This window comes from Manacus candei, unplaced genomic scaffold (assembly GCF_025592945.1).
Source record: "Manacus candei isolate 608988 ecotype Guabito, Panama unplaced genomic scaffold, ASM2559294v1 h1tg000014l, whole genome shotgun sequence".
Lineage (NCBI taxonomy): Eukaryota > Metazoa > Chordata > Aves > Passeriformes > Pipridae > Manacus > Manacus candei.
The window spans coordinates 76,723,170-76,747,284 of NW_026138062.1; the positions used below are offsets into that span (position 1 = coordinate 76,723,170).

At 37.3% G+C, this 24,115-nt stretch overlaps 1 protein-coding gene across 4 annotated transcripts in view; it reads right to left on the minus strand.

Moving 5' to 3' along the window:
• EPHA6 (EPH receptor A6) overlaps positions 1–24,115 on the minus strand; it is a 451,959-nt gene that overhangs the window by 394,886 nt on the left and 32,958 nt on the right. For all 4 annotated transcript variants that reach the window (XM_051779391.1, XM_051779390.1, XM_051779389.1 and 1 more), the window contains exon 2: positions 23,943–24,007. In XM_051779391.1, coding sequence (XP_051635351.1) covers positions 23,943–24,007 — 65 coding nt within the window. The remainder of the gene's footprint in view (positions 1–23,942; positions 24,008–24,115) is intronic.

Genomic DNA, 24,115 nt, shown 5'->3' on the forward strand with positions numbered 1-24,115 from the left:
TGGGCTGCCCAGAGACCGAGGAATCTCCTTCCTTGAAAATATCTTCCAAATTTTCCTGGGAAAAAATCCAGAGTTATCTGGTCTACCTTTAAAAACAGCTTTGCTTGAGCAAGAGGTTGGACTCCCAAAACTCCCTTCTAACCTAAATTATTCTATGTTTTTATGATTTTGTGAGTTTTCTTGTTTGACCTACTGGCACTGCCTTCACAAATCTTAGCATTGTCAAAACAGAATATGCCATTTCCTCTCAACAGTGAAAGGATCTGTCACTCAGGAATCATCTGACCATACTCAAATGTTGATCTCTTCCCTAAAGATCATGGACATGATCCTTTCTCTCCTGACTTTTGGAACTCGTCTCTTAGGAGTCTCAGTTCTAGGGACTCAGTTCTACCAGCCCATTTCAGTCTGTTGTCTCAGTTTAATGAGACTGAAGTGTTTTGCTAAGGAGGATGAGTCATGAGGAAGACTCTCCAAGCAATGGTAAATTCCAAATTAAGAGGCTCCAGCTGAGGAAGTATGGAGAAAGAAAAGATAACAGCCCTTTATTAAAGTATATATGTGCATTGGCAGAACAACAAAAGAACCAAAAACAACTTAACAATAATCCTGCACCCAAAGTTCCCTCCAAAAAAACCCAGTTTGGTACTTTCTGCCTTTTGGCGCAGTTCTAACCACGGCCAGCAGGGGGCGCTGTGCTCGGCGTTGGCCAGCAGGGGGCGCTGTCGGGCTCTGGCGTGTGGGGCCTCGGTGATGGGAGAGCCAAAAATGGGGATTCACCCCCACCCAGAGGGGGAAGGGAAAAGGGGAAAAAGGGGCTCTTCCTATGGACTCACGCTGTCTGCAGCTGGCTGTGGCCGGGATTTCCCCCCTTTCGCTGATGGACACAAGCTGCTGCCACACGGGAGTGGAGGAGGGAAGGGGAGGCCTCTTCCCTCCAAGGTTCCTCTGCAGTGGATCAAACCTCTCCAATGGAGTCCAAGCCAGTCCGGGCTGGGGGCAGAACAGGGCACAGGAAAACGGTGGCAAACCGAGGCCAGAAGCAGCCAGGTGACCAGGCGAAAACCAAAATGAACCTCAGAACCCCTCCACACACCCCCCCCCTCTGAGTCAGGGCAAAAGTGAAGTCCCTGCCATTTCCTGAGGAGAGAAAATATCTCACCCCCCAACCCCCCTCCTCAGTCTTCTGAGGCCCATTAGCTCGGACTGTAAGGCTGCTACTTCTTTAGTGTGTGTCAACCACCCTAGCCAACCACCCTCCCCCTCCCTCGTTCAACATCTTTCTTTTACAGCAATGCAGGGGAAAGAAAAATCCCCCACTTGGTTTTTACAACATGTAAACTTATGACACTATGCAAAATGACTGTTTAAAGCCTTTTGTAATTAACTGCCTCTTGTTCTGATCATGTCATTGCTATCTAAACATCTTTTTTTATTATTATTTCTTTGTTTAAATCATATCAGAACTCTGCACATCTTTCCCTATTAGTGTGTCTACTGTTGTATGTCTCCACAAATATTTAGGTTATCTAGCACTTAAATCATTTCTCATAACTCATTTTTGCCATTTCACTTATAAGGTGACAAATGATAGCTGGAAGGACAACAGGAAAAGTGGGTTAACTGTAATCTGTGAAACCAAATAAAATCTTTGTTGCAGCTTAGTTCACTTACATCTCTTCAGCACGGAGAATTAACTTTCCTGTAGGAGACATCTAAAAGCAAGTGGGAAACTTGAACAGAAACAAATTCTAGTACTCCAACAAAGACCAACCATCACTATATCAGAACTTTTTACAGTTATAAGATATTGAAATTACTAATATGTTCTTTAAAGGTTTCCTTAGTTGTGTAATCCACACCAATGAAAGAGATCACACACGTATATGACCTTTCTGGTCATGTTTCTATTAATGTCAATCTTCTGGATTTGGCCACTGGAGCTGCCTTTCACTGCAGGAACTAATTATAAATGTCCTTTCCCTTTACTTCTATTAAATCAATTGTGGCCTTTATGCACACTTTTTCCATGGTAGATTTCTTGTTTTCCTGTCTCAACAAACATACAGCTGGTACAATTCCATGCTGCAACAAAAACAAACGTGGTGGTTTTGTTTCTTTACAGTAAGTGTCCACTCATTTTATTATTTAATAGCTCTTCCTGAACTCCATAAAACACATATGGTAAAACCCTATTAAAAATTCTGCTGTATTTCATCTGTTGTAGGTAAAGGTGGTGAAGCAGCGAGAGTAAATTTTCTGAAGGTGAAAGTAGAGCTAATGTGAACACTGGGAACTTCTACTGGCTTTTAAATTAAATGGGGTATGCAGTGATTGTATCCCATTTCTCATTGTCTTGCTTCTTTTCATAGCAGCATCAGAATTATTTGCAGGCTCAGTGTAAACAATTCATTTTCTGTGGGTCAGGGAGAGATTGCAACTTAAACAAACCACCTGCAAAATATAAGCATTCTATTACAGAATTTATACATTTCAAGGAGATATATATATATATACATACACAATACTAAACATCACAACTGTAGTTTGAAGAGCTGTCATTTGAAGGCTTTATTGGTAAAACTCTACTGACAGAGTTACATTTGCAAAGCCAGTAGTGAGGCACAATTTATATCAGCAAAGTGACTGCTTTTGTTCATGTATGCAAACTATGCACCTGAACATACATCTACTACTTAAAAGTAGATAGTTTCTTGCCATACTTTTTGACCTAACTACACAGTTTAACTGACCATAACCCCACATCTCCTTATAAAGGGAAAACTTTTATAAATAATATATTAAGATAGTTTTCTGTCTAACAGATGAAGATTGCTTCCAAAAATTGCCCTCATTCTCTTCCCTTTCCTTCCTGTGCTATCAATGAGCAGAATAAATGTAAAGTTTCATCATTCTCAGGTCCATCCATTGATTCAACTTTTTATCTCAACAACAGGAATGTTTTGTGACAGAAAAAGGCTGTTTGTCAAGATCCTGCCTTTCAAGGTACCTGCAACTTACCTCATGCAAAATTGATAGTCTTTTTTATCATATCCCTCAGCATGGGAATATTTGGATGGTTTTTTATGTTAGGAGAAAGGACCCGCATTTGCATTTCTAACATTTGTTCTAATAATTTCATAATCTCTTAAATTTATCAGTGGACCAAACTTCCAAACTTATAACTAACTGCACTGTGCCAAAATCAACTGGAGTTTCCTATCATATGATCCATTTTACTGATCTGAAAGATTTCTATTGTGTATTTTATCACCTACTCTATCTGAAACAATACTATGCTAAACCTTTACCATCATTCTTTATTGATTTTTCTATGCAAACTGTGTCCCAAATAACAGCTGGTCTATCAAATTTATATTGAAAATATACTCAGCTACTAAGCTTTGTTGAAATTAATATTGCAGCAAAACACCCTTGTGTACTTTTCATACCAGTATATTCCACTGTAAGCTAAAATACTATGACTAATAACAGTCTAATCTATATTGCATCAATTTTACCAATTGTCCTATGTGACTTCCATGCACTTTTGTATCACTTACAGTGATTATCTTTAATGGTTTTTCTGACAATTTAGCTATATTATAGATGCAGTTCTTCTGAAGTACTAGGGACATCTGAGAAACATTTTGCATGATGTGTTTTATCTGCTTTAGCCATCAGAATAAAAACTAGAATCCCGATGCATGACTATATTTGGCAGTGAAGTCATAGATAAGATAAAAAAGTAACAGCAATATACACCAAGATGAGATGACCTCATCATTCACAAACTTTAAAGAAATCATTTATTATCTGTTGAAAAGAATCCCTTTTTCTCCTCAAATGATGGCATTTTCAAAATCCCTGTACTGTCCCCTTCAGTGCAGATTTCATCTTTAAACTAGAGCAGTGCCAGACTAGTTGCCAACATCTGTAGTTATTTTCAGTTCTTCATCCTCTGTCCAAAACTAGTTGTTCCTAATGACTCCTGACTGACACATGTAATATGACCTGGTTAACATGACCTAAAAAAGGGATTCACTCTTACTAAGTCCTATTTCTTAAAGTGGTTGCTCTAATGAACATTTCCAGCTTTCATGCAAAAAGTCTTCCTAACTAACAATCTGAGCATATCCTTTTCTTTTTTTCTTTTTTTTTTAATAAAATTTCCAAGGGAACACTTCAGTATTAATTTGCTGGCAAATTCTTAACACAAATGCAGAGTTGTAATAAAAAGCACTTCAGATTGCAAAAGTAGATGCCATCCTACAGTGTCACTGTGCTAAACAGACAAACATCTCTCTTTCCAAATTGTTGCTGTTTGGAAAAGAGCAGATTTATTTTCAGTATGTACTTGCACAGAGGAAGGCCAAGAAGTTCTGTTTCAGGGGGGTTGGTCATCTTGGTATTGTTTTGAAATACAAAATTGGTATTGTTGTGAAAGCAGAAATTATTTTCTTTTTAAAGTGTCTAAAATGCTGTGAAGATATGAACTGTTACATACTGTACAAGTTTAAAATTTTGATATTATGAATATGAGCATCACAAAAAGAACTCCAGTGCTCAGAGTAGCATGATACTTCAATCCTGCACTAAGATAACACACTGATGACAGGATATGCTGAGCTGACATGCAAGTCCCAAACCATCTTCAACTGATAGAGCAATACAAACATACACTGGCAATAAAAAAGCCTCATTTTGATGATGTGGACATGGGAGACTGGAGCAAACCCACACTCAGATAACTCGGGTCATGATATCTCAGGTTGGATGTAGTTGAGGATATTTTACAGATGCTGGCACAAGTTTAAAGACAGAGATTGCAATTTGAATTGCAAGTTATCAATATTTTACAAAAATCAAATTTTCACAATTTACTCAGAAAATTCAATACTCTGGTAATAAATGAAACACTTTAATATTAAATTATGCTAGATATCACTTGTCTCTTTTGTTTAAAGTACATTAAACTGATGTCATCATAATTTCTTTGTTGTCCTGTTTTCCAACTGACCAACTGTCGGTTACTATTTGTAGACACAATTACAAATTCGGCACAGAACATGGCAAAATGGATGCAGAACAGATTGAACACTGAGGGGAATCTAAGAAATGCAGCTACCAGAAATGAAAATGTTGCAAGCCTGCTGACAGACTGGGAAGGAAGAGAAGGAAGCAAATGAACTGACGAATGCAGCCAGAAAACTCATGAGACAGCAGGGTGGAAAAAAGCCAGGCTTACAACAATTGGGATGGAATAGTCATTTCTAAAATGCAACACAGCCCAAGACATGATCACAGAGGATGATCTACAGCTCTGCACTTAATACAGAATTTTAATTAATTTAAACTGAGAATAGTCAGAGTTACCTAAAATACTGTGAATTTTCTGCTGGAAAATGTATTTCATCATCTGTCTACAAAGAAAATCAGAGTAAAAATGTGGCATATGTTCATCACTCCTTTGTTCTTCCCTAATCCCAGGATTCACACAGCGAAGTTCCTTTAGTACCTTAGTGTGGTGTTATTTTTTCTCTTAGCTCGCTGAAGTCTAAACTATTCAACAACAAGGTATGATACCAGATATGTAAAATATATTGTCACATAGATTGAAGATTAATTTCCCAGTCATTTGGATAGAAAAGAATGCACAATATTTCTACGAGAGACAAGAAGACTCCCTTCATAATTCGCAAGTTAGAATCAGATTCCAAGAAAAGAAGATGTTATTATGTGAGCTGTCTTTAGGGTCTTTTAAATTAGATTGAGCTTCCTTTTCATAAGATATGTTAATCCATCAATTCACTTAAGAGGAAAATCCTTAGTATTTAATTTTATTTTAAAATTTTACAGACATGGAAATTAATTTTCAGCTACAACTTTTATTGAATTTCCTTGTCCTCAAAATGTTCATCCTCCCAGTTGTACTCTGAGCAACACTTGTATAACTGTTGGGCAACGATATAAATTTATGATAAAGTGTCCTGTGTGCAGGTCCCATCCAAGGTAAATGGAAAGTCAGATCCATGGATGTAGACTGCACTAGAAGAGACATGAGAAGTTAAAGACACTGATTTTTTTAATCTGCATAAAACCCCTGTTATGGTGTGCTTCCATCACTGACTGAAAATCAGCAAGTCCCTTGTGCAAACCTACAGACAAGGCCAAATGCTGAGTGTGGTCTCAGGTGAGAGGATATTTAGTCCATAAACACAAGCCCAAATATTTGCACTCCAATTCCAGAGGCAGTTCACTGTAATATTTGCTTTTGTAATCGTTGTCCTGCCTTCACTCTCATTGTACAGAATCACAGAATCAGCTGGGTTGGAAAAAACCTCTGAGATCATCGAGTCCAACCTGTGACCCAACACCACCTTGTCACCAGACCATGGCACTGATACCACATCCAGTCTCTTCTTAAACACCTCCAGGACGGTGACTCCACCACCTCCCTGGGCAGCCCATTCCAATGTCTGATCACTCTCTCTGTAAAGAACTTCTTCCTAATGTCCAACCTAAACCTCCCCTGGCAGAGCTTAAGACAGTGGTCTCTTGTCCTACTGCTTGTTATGTGAGAGAAGAGCCTGACACCCACCTGGCTCCCCCCTCCTGTCAGGGAGTTGTAGAGACTGAGGAGGTCTCCCCTGAGCCTCCTCCTCTCCAGGTTGAACAGCCCCAGCTCCCTCAGCCTCTCCTCATAGGACTTGTGCTCCGGACTCTTCCCCAGCTCCATTGCCCTTCTCTGGACCTGCTCCAGCCCCTCAATATCCTTCCTGAGCTGAGGGGCCCAGAACTGGACACAGCACTCCGGGTGTGGCCTCACCAGTGCTGAGTCCAGGGGCAGAATCACTGCCCTGGTCCTGCTGCCACACTGTTCCTGGTCCAGGCCAGGATCCATTGGCCTTCTTGGCCACCTGGGCACACTGCTGGCTCATGTTCAGGTAATTAATGCATCTAATGTAAACCTCTTCTATACACCAGTGCTTTGGAGATTTTTGCTATTGCAGGGTTCTTAGGGTTTCACTCATTTTTGAGCCACACAGTGTTCCTATCACCCAGGTCTGTGACTTTAACAGGTACAAAAGATATGTAGCTGTTAACCTATGCATTTTTAATCAAGGAGTTCCATCAGGTGTACCAGATGCCATCTGCACTTGTATCAGAGTGTAGATATGAAAATACTCCACTTTCAGATGGTGGCCAGGCTCCCACTTCCTTCTTCATTCACCTGCAAGTGGTAAAATTCAGTGCCCTGTTTTCTTTCATAAGTGAAAAAAGAACCAGGAAATCCATGAATGGTAAGAACTTTATATTTGCCTTTAATTTAAGGTCTCAAAATGTACTTTACTCTTTAAAAGGATTTTTAAAAATCCTTATGTTAAAGAAGGTTGCTGTCTCAAATATCATGTCAGTCAGCATTAGCTGTGGCATTATTTTAGACAAACTAAGGTTTTGAATAAAAGTATAATTCTTCTAGTGCCACACTCCCAAGGGTAATGAAAGTAATCACAAATCACAAAAGATTATGAGTTTTACAGGGCTGTGTTTCCTTTTCAACATGAGCCACACACTATCTAAAAATTTTTTAATTCCACTTCCAAGGAATCCAGGTGGGATGTATTCAATGCAGAACTTCTTTTATGACACTGCCCAATGTTTTTTACATGTCCTGTGCCAAGAAACTACTGGAGTTATTTATCAGCATTCCTAAAATTTATACAAACCAGCTTTGATGTATCAGTGCAAATTAAGCAAATCCAAAATTAGGAATGAACATTTAACTCTTGCAATGAAGTGAAATTTGCAGAAGTCAAAACATAAGGGGAAAAAGTAAAAAAAAAAATCTACCCAAAGTAACTGGAAACTGAATAAAACTACAGAATTGCCTAGAAACAATTTTTCACTAATATTCAGAAATTTTTTTTGGTGAGTTTGATATCCTTGACCTTATTCTTAAACCACAATTTAGTAGCTAATCCGTTTCATCTTCAGTAAAATCACAGAAAGTATAATACATCTTAAAAAGTGGTTTAACACTTTACTGCACTTTGCTTTGACAAAAATTCAATTCTACATAACACCTAAAACAGTCCTATTTAAAATTAGAACTCTAAAAAAGGAACCAGAAATGTAACTTCAAATGCAACCATTTCTTTTAGCTAAAATTTAGAAGCTTTTCAAAAGCATTTCCTACTCGAGTTTTAACATGAAATCTTAATAATATATTTTTTCATAATATTACAAGAACACAAATTTTAAAAATCCTGTTTAGCCAGTATATATAATTAAATATTTTAAACCTGTGTAAAAGGTTAAAGGTTGCCCACAATGAAAAAGTTTCAGTTCACAGAACTTTCAAATTCTAGGAAATTTTGGACTACAATTATTAATGTTAATATTATTAATATTAAATAATTCTTGTGCTTCTCTCAAAAAATATCATCTCAGTTTAAATTTCTGTTGAGAAACTTTGCATCAGTGGGTGGCAAGTGAGCAATGGTGAGCACAATAAGGTTGGGTTTTTTGCTTACTGGCAACATATCACTAATATTTGATTTACTTTGTAAAGAGAAAATAAAAAGAGGAATGTTGAAAAGAAAAAAACCTTCTTTTCAATGGGCAAGTGAATATTTTTGTGGGGCTGAAGGCCAAATAAGCTTTATAGGCTTCCTTCTCTGTGTAACATAGTACAGTGTGTATATATAGAGAGATAACCCCATGTGTTACAGTTACAGCTATTATCCTATTTTTGACATTTTGTTAAAAAGCCTACAATTCATTACTCTGGTTAAATGTTCCTGTGTCTAAATTTGTCTTCACTGAAGTTTTTTTCTTTTTTTTGTGGCTAACCTGAACTCTGTGGACAAAAAACGTATGTGATGAAAATTTTAGTACTATATACAAGTGCTAAAAGACATAAATATGATAGCAGTAAAAAACCCATCTCAACACTCTATAAAGATTCAAGCTTTACTCTTACACAAAGTTTTTTTCATTGCTTGTGATTAATTTGATCTCCTAGTACCATATTTTATTGTATATTCATAATTTTAAAATACATGCAGGAAGCAACATTACTCCAAGGGAGTCTAGAAATATAAAATTTAATAATCAGAGATTATAAATGATCTCTAGCTCAGGCAACCAGGTTGTAGATTCATGATGATTCCCATGAGGAAGGAATATTCAGATTAAAGCCATTGCAGTAACTCTTACCCTGTTATCCTGGCTCTTCTGTAGCAGTAAAGAAGGAAGTCCTTCAACCCTATAAACAATCTTCAGTATATAAACCAAAATAATTATGAAGAACAAAACATTTTCCCTCAGGAAATTTCCTGTGCTGACCCAAATGGAAAAAAAAAGTTTGATTAAGTTGTTTTCTTCTCCATCAGATGCTGATGGTATACTGTGGGTAAATCAGCTGCACTAGAGTGAAAGTCAAATTTCTCACAGCACTGCTACCTCAAATACATTACAGAGAATTACATTTTTTTACCTGAGGTGGTTTGCTGCATTTTTGTCTTGACTTACTATATTGCTTTTTTTTTTCCCTTCGAGAAATCTGTAAAATTTCACATAAAATCAGATTTCTTTTCTAATTGCTTTGTTGCATTTTATTTTTAAAGGAAAAGGGAAAAAAATGTCATGGCAAAAAAACCCAGGAAATTTAAAGCTGAGTTAGGGCACTGAAGGGACAAATTCAAACACCGAGTTCTACTGAGCTGTACAAAGGGTGAAGTATATTTCAGAATGTGCTATGAGCTCAAAATAGGTAATTGTACAACTCAGTGGGCCAGATCTAAGCACGTGCAATCCTAGAGGAGTGTCTCTAAGTGCACCTCTCACATGTTCATACACACTCCTGACTCCATATATAAGACTCAAATGGCTGCACACACAGTAGAAATAACCAACTCTTGAGCTGACAGCTCATAACAGCAGCTGCTAAAATACTTCTGCTATTGGGGAGGACTGAAAGTGGAAAACAGCATGTGTTTTTGCAAGTATTCTCTTAGGAATACTGTCCCTAAGGCTGTGTCTGGAATAATAAAGTGGATGGGCTTGGGCAGCAGGATTGAGCACATCAGGCAGGAAGTGCTTCCAGCATAGATGAGGCCTGTAGTGAGCTAATGGTTATTAAACTCAAAGCCAACATCTGGAGGTTTTTCTGATTGCTTGTATACGTGTTCTGACACAAAATGGATATACCAGACCAATTCTTCACAGAATTTAACACCATTTTTAATATTAAGCACACCAAAAGAAATACAAAGATTGACATGTTAAAGTAGTTTTGTAAGTAAAGAGCTAAATTTTCAAGCATTTCTATTACACAAATAACGATTAAGAGACATAATAATAGGGTGTCAAAGAACGAATCTCGTTAGTTTCTGGATTTATAGGCTGAAACCTGTTCATTCCCTAGACAAACACTCAGATTAGAGCAAGTATTTCAAATGGTTTTGTGGAGACACCCATCTTCAAAGCCAGGGCACAGATCCTGCTTTATTTAATAGCACAGACATAAATTCATTAGCTGTGCATGAAGTACCTGTTTGGAATTTACATGTAGACATCTCATTTGCTTTTAAGTGGTTTGAAAATATTAATTTGTTCTCGCTGCACAGTGCAATTTGTTACAGAGACCTCAGAGCTTTCTCTTCTGGGACTTGTATATTCACAGAAGCAACGCTGTGCAGGAACAGAAGGAGAGTTTCTGATAGCTCTCAAGTCTAGGTTTTTGATCCCTAGCTAACAAAGTCCACCCTTACAGAGTGCCTGTTGGTGTGGATTTAGTAATTCCCACCCATGATTTTACCCGAAGAAATTCTAGTGTTTGAATTTCAGTGAGGGAGAGAATAAAACACTTGGAATTTCATTCCTTTTCATTCATTTTCCTTAATGGATAAAAAGTTTAGTATGGGCCATGGGCCTTCTATATACAGGGCAGAAGGCTTGAAGTAAAATGACTTTGGGCAGTAAAAACAGAGGAAAAGAAACTGAAACAAGAACAGAAAAAGCAAGAAAAATATTGATGCAACCACATGGGCAGCGAAAGCAATTGCCCTTAGTTATTTTGTCATGGAATGAAAAGCTAAAACTAATCCCCTTAGCTTTCCCATGTGAAAATGGAATCCAAAACTAATCCTTTTACAGTAGCTGTACCACATAAAATGGGGTGTTTAAACAAATCCCCTTAATCATCATGGCAAGAATCAGGGAGCTAAAGCCAATCCCTTTAGTAACCTACATGCAAAAGGGAACCAAAGCAATCTCCTTAGTTATGCTGGTGTTAATAATGAACTCGATCAATCTTTTAAACTCTTTTGATATAAAATTATTAGCAGCATTCTTCTGACCCAACATGAGTATGCAGTAAAATCTGTGGTACAGTAAGCTGAGCATTACTACCCAAATTTTATGGCATAAATTACATGCCTAAAGCTCATTACATGTCCTACTAGTTGTAAGCACAGTGCAAGAGTATCTATGAATCCATTAGTTGAGAGGAAAAACAAAATCAGGAGTATTCCCTATATTCCAGTATGGAAAGCTGATGACAAGTACTAATAGAAATGTAGAGAAATCACTGAACAAGGTCATGTTGAGCATATCATCACATTATTTAGCTGCCATGTTTGTTAAATTAAACTTTCTTTTATTTTATATTACTTGCTCTAAAATATGCCCAGTTTTTAACACTACTAGAGAATCTACAAGAAACATTAATAGACTTCTTAAAAGAACTGTTACTAGTTGAATTCATACATATTTGTTCCATTTAGTGGCAGACTTCATTGGTTTTATTTTCTAAACAGATGTAGTCTGCAGGACCCTTCCCCAACATTGAAATATCCAGAGGTACCTTGTCTCACTGTTTCCACTAGAAAACTTGGTTGTCTCTAAAAAATCCCACAGGATCATCAAGCCTCCAGAAACACTAACTGAAATCTCATATTGACAAGTGAGATCATCCATTTCTGTTAATTGTAAAACTATAGTCTTTTTTTACCAGAAAAACAAAAAGTCAGCTACAACACCTGCATTCTTCAAATGTGGTTCTACATCTCAACAACACTTGTGATCTTTCAATTTATTTCTGCAAGTCATGTATTATGTTTGAAAGTCCTAGGAGAGGATTCTTTTGATTAAATATGAGAGCAGAGGATTATCCTCTTCAATCTGAAATACAGTTATAAATTATTATTCATAAATACCTGGATTTTGTTTTATTTTGTTCTCCCCAGAATTGTGAATATTAAAAATAATTCTGTTTCCTTAGCAGCAGCCAATAAACATACATACAAACTATCTATTTTCTGCTTTTTGAAGTAGATTATTATGATTATATGAAGAGTATCCAATTCTGCTATGATTGCTTACACAAAAACATATTCATGTATTTTTTCCATGTGATAAAAGCCTCTGTACTGACTTGGATCCCTTTGCAGGGAAAGCACAATAAATCACCTGTGAAAACGAATGTGTGAAGTGTCTCATCTTAAATCTGAAGTTTACAATTCTCTATAGTTTGGAGTAGCAAGTGCTGCACACTTTAAATGTTAACTGTTCTTCAGAGAAGAGTTTTCAAGCTCAAACCTTGTACTGCAGGTTTGGAGACAGATCTGTACTGGTAGAGAGGGAAAAGCAGAGAAGAGTTTCTTCAACACCACACTTTCAGTCCAGCTGGAGAGTTGCTTTTTTAATAGTTTCAGGCTTAATTTTATACTCCAACATACATATGAGGGTCAGGATCTCATCTCAGCCCTGAGTTGATGGAAGGCTCAAGTAGGATCACTGCAAAACAGCAAGAAGGAGGAGGCTGCACAATCCAACACTACTCTACTCCTCCTCCCTGGCCATCTATTGCAAGAGTCATACCCTGTATGTCTACCTGAGTTTCCAGCAGGAACCCATGGACAAGGAAGGATAGGTCACTGAGGAAGCTGGTAAAACAGGGACCTTTCCACAGAAGATGAAATACAAACAAATGGAGAAAGTAAAAGCAGGGCAAAACCTCTGTCTCTGCCTACGAGGAAGAAAACCAAAAGTATTAAGTCCTTGAAGACTGCAACAAATATGATGGTTGCAGACAATGTTTACTAAATGGTACAGATAAAATCCTTGTTCCATTCTTTCTCAAAAAGAAATGGAAAGGTCTGTCTCAGCACCACAAAGGATAAAATTCTGAGCAATAGAGCAGGATTTAATTCTGCCCCAAACTGTTCCTGATTGCTTTTTTAAGATCTACTGGGTGAGAATTCCAGTGGAGCAGAAAAACTACTGGTATACTGTCTTTTCATCCTTGCAGCTGTTCAAACTCTTGGTACCCACATACATCCTATAATCCCATCATTTAAAGCACCATCAGAACATAAATGATTTGCTGCAATTTGCAAAGGGGTCTGGGCTACTTTAAAAATTCATTCAATGTATTTAAATATCTGTAAAAGGCTCAAAAGTAAAGTTGGGGTGGTTTTGTTTTAGGTTTTCTAGCTTTCCATTCTATTAAGTCTAAGTAAAGGCTTCCAATATAAGGTCAGGCTACTGCAAATCCTTAAGAACCTGTTTATTCTTTCATTTTTCATCATACATAAGAGATCTACTTTTAGAAAAGAAATTATTCCTGTAACTAAAAATGATAAAAAGAAAGTAGAAGTTTGGTAGAGTTTCCCTCAATTACTGAACACAGTATATGAATAAAAAGCAGTAACTGGTCGTGAGATAGTGAAGCATCTTTTGGTGCTGCCACTTTTACCTTTTTCTCTTGGAAAAAAAATAAAATTATGGCTTTTGAACAATCTAAAGAGGTTTCTTTTCAGAATACCTAGATATTTATCGTCTGCTTTAGCATTTATGAGACCATTTCCTAAGCAGACAGGAATTTCAAGGGGTATTTCCCAGAAGTACAATATAGCAGTTCTTAATTCTCTGAAAATACAGTGGTTCAGATAAAGAAATGCTCAGTATGCACCTGGTATTTCCATAAATATTGCTTTCCTTCCACTTTGCTTTTGTCCTTTCTTTTCCTTCTATTTGTACTGAAGGCAACACTCAATTTGGCATTCCTTCTGGGTCCATGTGTGTGCAAAAGGAAGGCTGAATTATATCAGAAAATATTAGATTTAATTGGGAATGTGTATGAGTGAGTTTTTTTGATATCAGAGTATTTACATGCTGACATAAAAATTCTATAATACTACACTGCTGAGAATACACCCCACAGAATTTGAATCCTTCTTTAACCCAGTATATCTTCCTTCTCAAAATACAATTCTTTTTCTACATAAAAAAAGGCAAGAATGTGTTAAGTTTCACTAAATTATACTTTCTTTTTCCTTTTTTTCTTACTGCCCTTTTTGGTAAGCCAAGATATTGTAAACTTCTGAATACAAACAGCGACTGTGCAACTAAGAGGACATGAAAGCTGTTTTTTGTACACTGAGTACATAGGTGCACACCTCATGGATGGTACTCTTACTTATTTTAATTTCTAACCAGTGTGTTCCTGAAAAAACAATACAGAACTTAGCATTTTGTTGGACTGCACAACTAAAAAAGTTAAATGTTTACTCTGCTCCACTAGTTATAATATTTCTCACACCTAAAATGAGAAACAAAGAAAATATAAACACTGCTACTCTCTGCTACATGATATACAACATACATTGAAAAATAATCGATTTTCTGTGTGCATTATAATTAAGGGCTATGTAATACACAAGATACATTAAAATCAGAATACAAAGAAAATTAAGTAAATAGTTTTAAATTTGCTTTTGAGTAGTTTCTGGGCATGAGCTGCTTTAACCAAACCAACTTTTCTAAGGAAAAAGAAAGTTGGTATTTTAAATATTGCTTCTCTTCATAAGGAAGTAAAGAGTATCTGGTGTGAGGAGGGAATCAGGGAAGTTGACCTTGGCCAAGAAAAAGCCCGACTCATTAAGAGTCATATAATTAAGTTGATACACTTGAATTTCATCAATGTGGCTTCAACATGGATTTTATCCCCATTGGTATGTTTTAAGTTAAATATTTGAATAACCAGGGAGTTCCCAGCTCAACAACCTAGTGAGAGGTCATCCTACTACAAACCCAGGGAAAAAATGCTTCTGCTTCAGAGATAGTTCCAGTTACATAGAAGAAATTTTGCCTTTACTAGAAATACATATGTATACAATACCATTTAAATTAAACAGGAATGGAAACAGAATGCCAAAAGTGTATGTAACATTTCTAACACAAAGTTCAGATTTACCACTTAATACACTAAAACCAACGAATTGCATTTAGTTCAGCAGTTTATAGACTACTTTTAATGCCTTCCTGTTACAGATTACTGTGTAAGTCTAGAGCTGTTCTGTACCGAACCATGAAAATATATTTATGATCCTCCTTCATTATACCTGCCTTTCTGCAAGTGGTTTGTGGAGGGCTTTTTTTTTGGTGTTGTTTTTAATTTACAGAAAATTATCTGTCATTGTTTAGACCATGAATGGTTTAGATCTGTGAATGCACAGTGGAGAGCACAAATGGGCCCAAATAAATTTGCAATATCCAAATAAGAACACGACAGTGTATTTTGCCACTAACAATCCTCTGTGGAATCTGTAATTAGGTGTTTCACACAAATATAATTAGGATACTGCCCAAATGTATGTACAAAAAGAATGAGGGTGATAAATACTATCTCTACTTCACAGTGCCTTGCACATTTTGGGTTTTTAACTATTTCTGATGGATCATTCTCCCATAACTCTGTGCCCATCCAGTAGATTTTCAAATTCCCAGCACAGCCACAACTAATTCTGTGGCTCCAGGCTTTTCAGGTTGCAAATTAAGATTTTTGCTCTTCTACCAGGAAATACAGACCAAAAAGAAAATTTCAGGCATGCACCAATTTACCTAGACATTGACAGTTACTGGGGTATAGAGTTTTCAAGAAAACTTTTATATTCTAAGAGATGCTCTGAAAAGAAACATGGACACTCAATTCCCACAGGCAAGTCATCTCATATTAGCAGCAGCAACTCATCTAAAAAAGCTTTCCTAGACATTTAACAAGATCTTGGATATGTCTAATTGTTTAATCCCTGAAGATGGAAATTAATCTCAAAAAATCCTACGCCTCAACTTACCTTTTTCCTGAAATAACACCTTGACTGTCAAAAAGGATTTTAAATATGGCATTGCAGAGGATGCAGATTATACCCAAATAACAGCTCAAATATGTGACTTCCAATATTTTTCTTCATGTCATCTCTGTAAATTCCCCATATTGTGTGAAAATCTGATTAGCTCCCTTCCTGTTCCTTCATCCCTGTTAAATATTCTGACAGATAAATCCCTCCTTCCTATTAAACTCGTTAATAAAACCACAGCCTCTGTGACACCTCTGAAATACTGCTGGTGAGCTTTCATGGATGTAAGTACATATTTTTATTACAGCTGAACTGCTGTAATAGAGGAAAGAACTTAAGACTTCTGGATGCTTTTTTTCCTCGAGAAATGACCCCAGTTCTTAGAACGTTGCTTCTGGGTATTTCTCCCAGGAAAAAAGTGACAGGATGACAGAAAATAGCCTAAAGATGTGCCTGGGGAGATCTAGATTTGGTATTAGGATTAATTTTTTTTTCTTTTTCCACAGAAAAGGTTATCAAACATTGGAACAGGCTGTCCAGGGATGTAGTTGAGTCTCCAGCCCTGGAGATATGGGACGAGGCTTGGGGTAGACTTGGCAGTGTTAGGTTTGTGTTTGGACTCAGTGATGTGAAAGGTCTTTTCCAATCAAATTGATACCATAATTTATTTGGAAGAAAAGTGAAATCCTGCCAGACAGAAGTGTTTTTCTTGTGTTGCCATTTTTTCCTGTTGACTTTCACACAACTTTAATTTCAATTCTGTTTACTGTGTCTGTCTGGGATAGAGTTAATCTGCCCATATGGTTCCCTATTTATACTGGTGACCAAAACCAGTGCTGAAAACACAGCATGGTGATGGTGCTGGCACAGCATCAAGGCCTTCTCTGTTTCTCACTTTGGCCTCTCTAGGAGTAGGTCAGGAGTGGGCAGGGGATGGGAGGGGGGACAGAGTGACCAAAGGGATATTCCACCCCATATAATTTCATGCTCAGCAATCAGGCTGGGAACAGTGGACATGGTAGTTCTTCCAAAGTAGCCCCAGCTTGGAGACTGCATGGCTCGAGGTGGGGAGTGGTGAGGAAGTGGCTTTGAGTCTTTTACACACCCCTCCTTACTAAGACTGTCTTTATCTTGCCCCACAGGCTTTTACCCTTCTGATTTTCTCCCCATTCCCTGGGGTGGGAGTAGCAAGTGCCCGGGCAGTGGCTGAGGCCAACCCTCCACGTGATGCCATGTTAAGAGGCAGAGGATGTCTTTGTACCACGATGCCTTGGTCACTGAGCCAAAGAGCAGCCCAGGAACTGAGAAATGCAATTAGACTTCTTAATTCTGGTTTTAAATACCCTCGAGTATCTTATTCACCCCACAAATTGTGACTTTAAGTTATATTTATAAAGACACCTTCTGAGATATAACTTAAAAGATGAAGGTGAAGATGGATTCAGCTACACTGAAAGAAACGTTTGCAGGAAAACCTCGGTATCACCTGTGCCCAACAGCACCAAGCCATTCAAAACTGTGTTACCATAAACTATAGGAATGTCTTCTAATCAGCTAAGAAGCAGCTAAAAAAATTGTTGACTGATGCATTTACTGTAAAACCATTATTTTAACAGAAAGGGTAAAATAATCAGTCTGGCAGGGGAAAAAAAATCAGTACTTTGACAAGATCAGTCAAAAAATTCATAACAGGAAAGGAATCATAACACTGTATATTAGTGACAGTTATTAAAAGAATTTAAAAGATCCCCCAAAGCAAAAGATATTTAAACCAGGATCACTCCCATGGATAAATCAACAGGAAAATTACCAATTGACAAGGAAACTGTTCAAATAACTGAAGGAACTAAGATTAAAGTAGTTTCATCACTCACACAGCTGTCAAATAATTTAGAGAACTTCTAGTAGGTTCTTTACTGCTCAGGCTGTACATTTTGCCCACTATGACAAGTCAAGGTAGCTTGTACAAGTCTCTTCCACATTTAAATTTCTCACAGCTTTAACTTATGAGTCACCTTGCCCTTCTTCTATACTGATTTTTCGAGTTTGCGAAGTGGCTACACACAGGTTAAATTTAGATTAACATTAGAGGCAGAATATTTTTCATGATGAATTTTTTTTCTGCAGGGAGAAGAGGGGATTATCCTCCTCTGGTTCCTCTCCTGACATCACACCTGGAGTGCTGCATCCAGCCCTGGGGTCCCCAACATAAAAAGGACATGGACCTGTTGAAGCAAGGTCAGGGGAGGCCAGGAAGATGATCACAGGGCTTGATTTTCCAGCAAAAATGCAAGGAAAGGTTAAACTGGAGCTGTGCTACAGAGAGATTTGGGAAGAACTTGATGTTCCTCATCTATCCACCCTCTCCCCCACCCAATTCTCAGCCTTTCCTCACAGCAGAGGTGCTCCAGTCCCTTAATCCACTTGAAGGCCTCCTCTGGACTTGTTCCAACAGGTCAATGTCCTACCTGTGTGTACCTTTATGGACCTGAAAATAGGTGCTCTAACTTCAACTAGAATAGGCTATATATATATAAAATATATATCCTAGGATATAAGATATCCTAGGATAGGGTATTTTTGAAAAACTATGTTTGAAGGTTTCAGGATGGAAGGTGGAAAACCTCTTCTCCTCATGATAGCCTGTTCTTGCAATGTTCCTTCTCGATTGTTTCCCCCCCAAAATACCACACCCCAATCATTAAGGGAAATGTGATGCACCTTCCAATATCTACAGGGAAGCTGGAGAGTAATAGGATGAGGGGTAATGGCTTTAAACTGAAAGAGAGTAGGTTTAGATTAGATATCCCTCACCTTGTGGGGTGGGGAGGCCCTGGCACAGGTTGCCCAGAGAAGCTGTGGCTGCCCCATCCCTGGAAGAGCTCAAGGCCAGGTTGAATAAGGCTTTGAGCAACCTGGGATAGTGACATCCCAGGCCATGGCAGGGGGGCTGGAACTAAACAATCTCTGAGCTTTGTTCCAACCCAAACCAATCTATAATTTGTCAGGACTAGAGAGGCCCTTATGACAATAGTCTCCAAATCACAGTTTATGAGCCAACTTTGCTCATAAAACTATATTCAATTGCTTAATGCAATGGGAAATAAATCATAATTTTTTAAAGAGTTAGATTGAAGACAGAAGGAAAAAAAAATCTCAAAAACTGGAGTTGTCCAAGGTATGTAATTTTATTAGTGTTACTGCTAATGGAGGTTGTGGACCACTACATTTCAGGGTTTTTTCCTTTCTTCCCTAATTTTCAAAACCTTGTTAACCACATAAACTGTGCTTAATCCCTTTAGAAAAAAACCTGCCCTTCTAGCAGTTAAAGAAGCACAGGCTGAAAAAAAAAATAACTGTGTCCCCAAGGTCAGCAAATTGACTTTGGTTGGAATTTGGATAATAGTTCACATGCACTTCACTGGACTCATATTCACATCCTCTTGTGAAACACATGAAGTTGTGCTTTCCCATTTTTTGTACCAATTAAAAAAATGCCTGCTCTGCATTTTCAAGGTTATAGAGTGACAGTTTGTTGAGTAAAGATCTCCTTTCATTCCATAGTGCATGCTTCTCATAAATCAATCAGTCATTTTGAACCATAGCCCAAAGAACAGAGGAAGTATCAAATGTGTCCATTATTAAAGTAGAAATTTTAGACATCCCATCACTGAGAAGCTAAATTGGAACTCAATCAACAAAAGTTGATGCTATTGACCTCAAAGATATTAATGTTTTATGCTGCATTTTTGTAGCTCTAAGCACTACATTTATTACCTGCTCAAAATGCAGGCGAAAAAAAATCTGACAGGCAAATAAAGAAAACACAGTTGTAAGAAAAACTATTGTATTCTCATGCTTCAGGAAGGTAGCACAAATAATTTGAAGAAAATTAAAAAACAAAATCACATATTATGTTACCAAGAAATGGATAACACTGTTGTGCCTGACTTATCTTTGCAGCTAAATGATTTGCATACAAATGCCACACACAGAACTACTATGTTGTATCTTTAATTCCTTGAGTAGCTGCCTCTAGAGGTTACCAAAACTGCTGAAAGCTTACAAAAATTATGTTATAAATCTACTATAAATAAAAACTTGGGAGGTGAAGGTTAAAGTTCTGTAAGTTCCAAAAGAATACCTCCTGATTTTTCCTCCTACTTCTCCCCAGCCTGTAAGTTTAAAATCTCTGAGGTTTACTCAATATTACCCAAATCCCAAGTATTATTATTTCAATTACTCTTTAATTTAATGGAAACATTCTTGGTGACTGAGTATGGCAGCAAATTAAAGACTTTTGTTAGTGTCAAAATCTCAAGAAAATCTTTCATCCCATCCTCCTAACTCAAAAATATTCATCAGAGCCGTAACTGTATGTTAAGGACATTTTTCTTACCCACATAAACACTACACATGCACTTACAAAAACCCCAAGCTTGATTAAAGTAATAAGTTTTGTATAGTATCTGAACAAAAATCTCCATCAAAACCACAAACCATTCAAAATCTGTCACTCTCCTCCAGGAAACAAGAAAATGCTGATGTGCCCATCGTGGAACAAAACAGGTTCTTATTTCTGCAGTGCTAATTTCAATCACACCAATAGTTCTACCATAATCTGAGTTATATTAGGGCAGATTAGTAGCTCAGACTAGAAAGCACTGTGGCCATAAAACAGCATCTCTGGTGGTTGTGCAAGATTTAGAAAGGTAAGAGTTTTACTGTTTATTACTAAATCAGTAAGTCTAGCAGGAGTTATTAACCTACCCCAAAAGCACTGTTTTACCTTCCATTTTAAAAAGAATCAATTAACATGAACACTAGTCTTTTGTTCAGAGAGTACATTTAAGAAACATGAAGAAGCACACAAATGTCATATTCTGTTCATTACATGAGCACTTGTAAACTCAATTTTCTTCTTACTTTTGTGGAATGTACAGGATCCTAAAATAAATACAAACAGTTTAGAAATACATTACAATGTAATTTTTAACTTTAGTATCTTTAATATTTTATTAGATAAAGTAATTAATGTAAAGTTTTGTGTTTTAATAGCTTTGTGCATTTCAATATGTTCAAATATCTACACCAAAATGTACCTTTGGTATATTTTAATGAAGTTTGTCAGAATTATGCTAAATCTGAAAAATCAGCAAACACAGATTTTAACCAGCAGTTCTACATAATTCTCAGTGAGCAAAAGAAATAACTAATTTCATAATTGACTCCACTATTTATTTTGGGGTTTTTTTAGCTTTTTCACTCTTTTAGGCACCATTTCCACCAGGTCCTGTGGCTCACAGCAGCCTGTCCTGGAATGCTGACTTTCATTCCACTGTAAGAAATCAAGGACCTTGTTTGTCTGCATATCCAGTCACCTTCTGCTGCTTGTGACAATGTCTTACAGCTTCTTAAGTGAATTGTTCTTCTCCAAGTCATGTATTCTCATCTCTACAACTTCCCAAAAAGTTTGTTCAAAAACTTCACTGTTGAGGTGCACATGAATCTTTATCCCATTTATGGACTAGAATAATTTATCAACAGCTTGGACATATTTTTTGCCCGAGTTAACAGTTCACACATGCTTTTCTTAACTCTCTCTCCAAACTTAATTAATCCATTTTCTCTCATAGTTTTCATTTTTACCTCTTCTGCCTGTTTTATATCCCAGGAAGCCTTTTTCAGTATGTTTTCCTCATGTTGGAAAGCCCAGGTAGTGGTGGTGAATGGAGTTACATCCAGTTGGTGGGCCCTGGGGATCATCCCCCTTGGCACTGATGAGACCACACCTCAAATCCTGTGTTAATTTTTGGCTCCTCACTCCAAGAAAGACATTGAGGTGTTGGAGTGTGCTCATAGAAGGACAATGAAGCTGGGGAAGGGACTGGAGCCCAGGTCTGATGAGGAGCAGCTGAGGGAGCTGGAGATGTTTATCCTGGAGAAGAGGAGGCTCAGGGGAGACCTCCTCACTCTCTACAACTCCCTGGTAGGAGGGGGGAGCCAGATGGGGGTCAGGCTCTTCTCCCAGGGAACAAGTGACAGGATGAGAGGAAATGGCCTCCAGCTGTTCCAGGGGAGGTTTAGGTTGGATATTAGACAAAATTTCTCTACCAAAAGGATAGTCAGGAATTGGAACAGGCTGCCCAGGGAGGTGGTGGAGTCACCACCCCTGGAGGTGTTTAAAACGTGTAAATGTGGCACTTAGGGACATGGTTTAGTGGTGGGTTTATGGTTGGACTTGATGATCTTAGAGGTCTTTTCCAACCTAAATGATTCTATGACTCTATGCTACAAACCACTCTTCTCCCCCATATTTACCTGCTTGTTTTTTTAAAAACCACTTCGTGAATATTTGGGAAATTCTCTAATAATTGAATCCCAACTTCTGATTCCAGTGTAAACTCCTTGTATTCTAGTAAGTGCTGCCAATTCTCAAAACACAGCAAAGGTCCTAACACACCCAAAAACCTCAATATGCTACAAAAACTAATGTTTAGTGTATGTATGACCAACCAATATATGTTGTAATAGCTATCTTTTAAATCAACTTTTTTGTGCTTGTGTACTACGGTTATTGCTACTGAAGTACCTAAAGCTTTTAAAAATTTACAGAATAACTGAAATTATATCTTGTATGCTTTCTAAATGCCAGCCTTTCTAAACCCCCAAAAATTCCTCATTGCGGTATGTGACAGTATTTGATTTTTGAAAGCAAAAATTCCTCCCTGCATTTTGTCGTTGTAGTGTATGAAAATATTTGCTTTTCCTGGGATTTTTGAAGGAAATAAAACTTCAGAATTATAACTCAGACTGTGTGAGTCTGCATACAAAATGTAAAACACAGAAGTATCTGTAAGAGACAGAAAGAATGTCCAAGAAGGCAAAGAACTGGAGAACCCTGAAAAAGGGTAATCCATAAAGTTGGAAACAGGCTGAGCTTAAGAAATGTCACATTGCTTGAAATCCCTGAGGGGACAGACACAGAAGGCATTTTATAAAAATGGATTATTAAGGTGCTGAAGACAGACAATTTCTACTTCCTTCTGGAACAAATCACAGAAAATAAAATGACTGAAAATGAAACAAGATGTTTCACTCAGAGAAAACAGTATTTTCTGAGCTCATGTCAGAGAAGCAAATAATTATATGCCTCATATACAAAAATCAAGAGATAATGTAAACTAATATAAAAATAAGCTATATACAGTATGTGCAGTGCAAACTCTACTGCAGTAAAGTGAAATGTAAGCCATTAAACTGGAATTGCAAACTTTAAACCAGAATGGTCAGTGCAGCAAAAAAAACCAAAAACAACCAATTAAAATATTTTCTCTTGATGTTTAAACTGGCTTCATGACATTAACATACTTCTAATTTTTTCTGATTTAGCTAATGTGATACCATTTTAGCAGATGCCGAAGTTCATATTAATTATCACCTAAATCATTAAAGTTTTGCTCCAATTTAATATAAAACTGAAAATTCTTTTTCCTTTTAGTTTTCAGAAAATGTAGTCATAACACGTTCCTCCAGCGCAGGAATTTTTGATGCGAAGCTTCAAGATATGTAAGAGTCAGAATTGGATTTAAAGTAAGATAAATTCTTAGGAAAGTAAGAGAAGGGCATAATAATGTGTACTCATGTCATTTTTGCATATTCACACTCACAACCCTGAGAACAACTTAAATCTTTCTGACAAATCTGTGTTGCAAGAATATCCACACAGATATCGAAACCACTCACTTCCAGAGTGTCAGAATGCCTCCAAAAAACCAAAATGGTGAGACTTACCCCATTCAAAGGGAACGTTTTCCACCCCAGTTCTCCAAGAGCAGCTGTGGTATCAAGTAACACAACTGAAAATGGAAAAAGAAATGGTGTGTTTGTGGTATTGCTTGGATTAGACAAACACAATTATTAGACATAGTAAATTATTAAACCCCCATAGACTGAACTTGCCATAT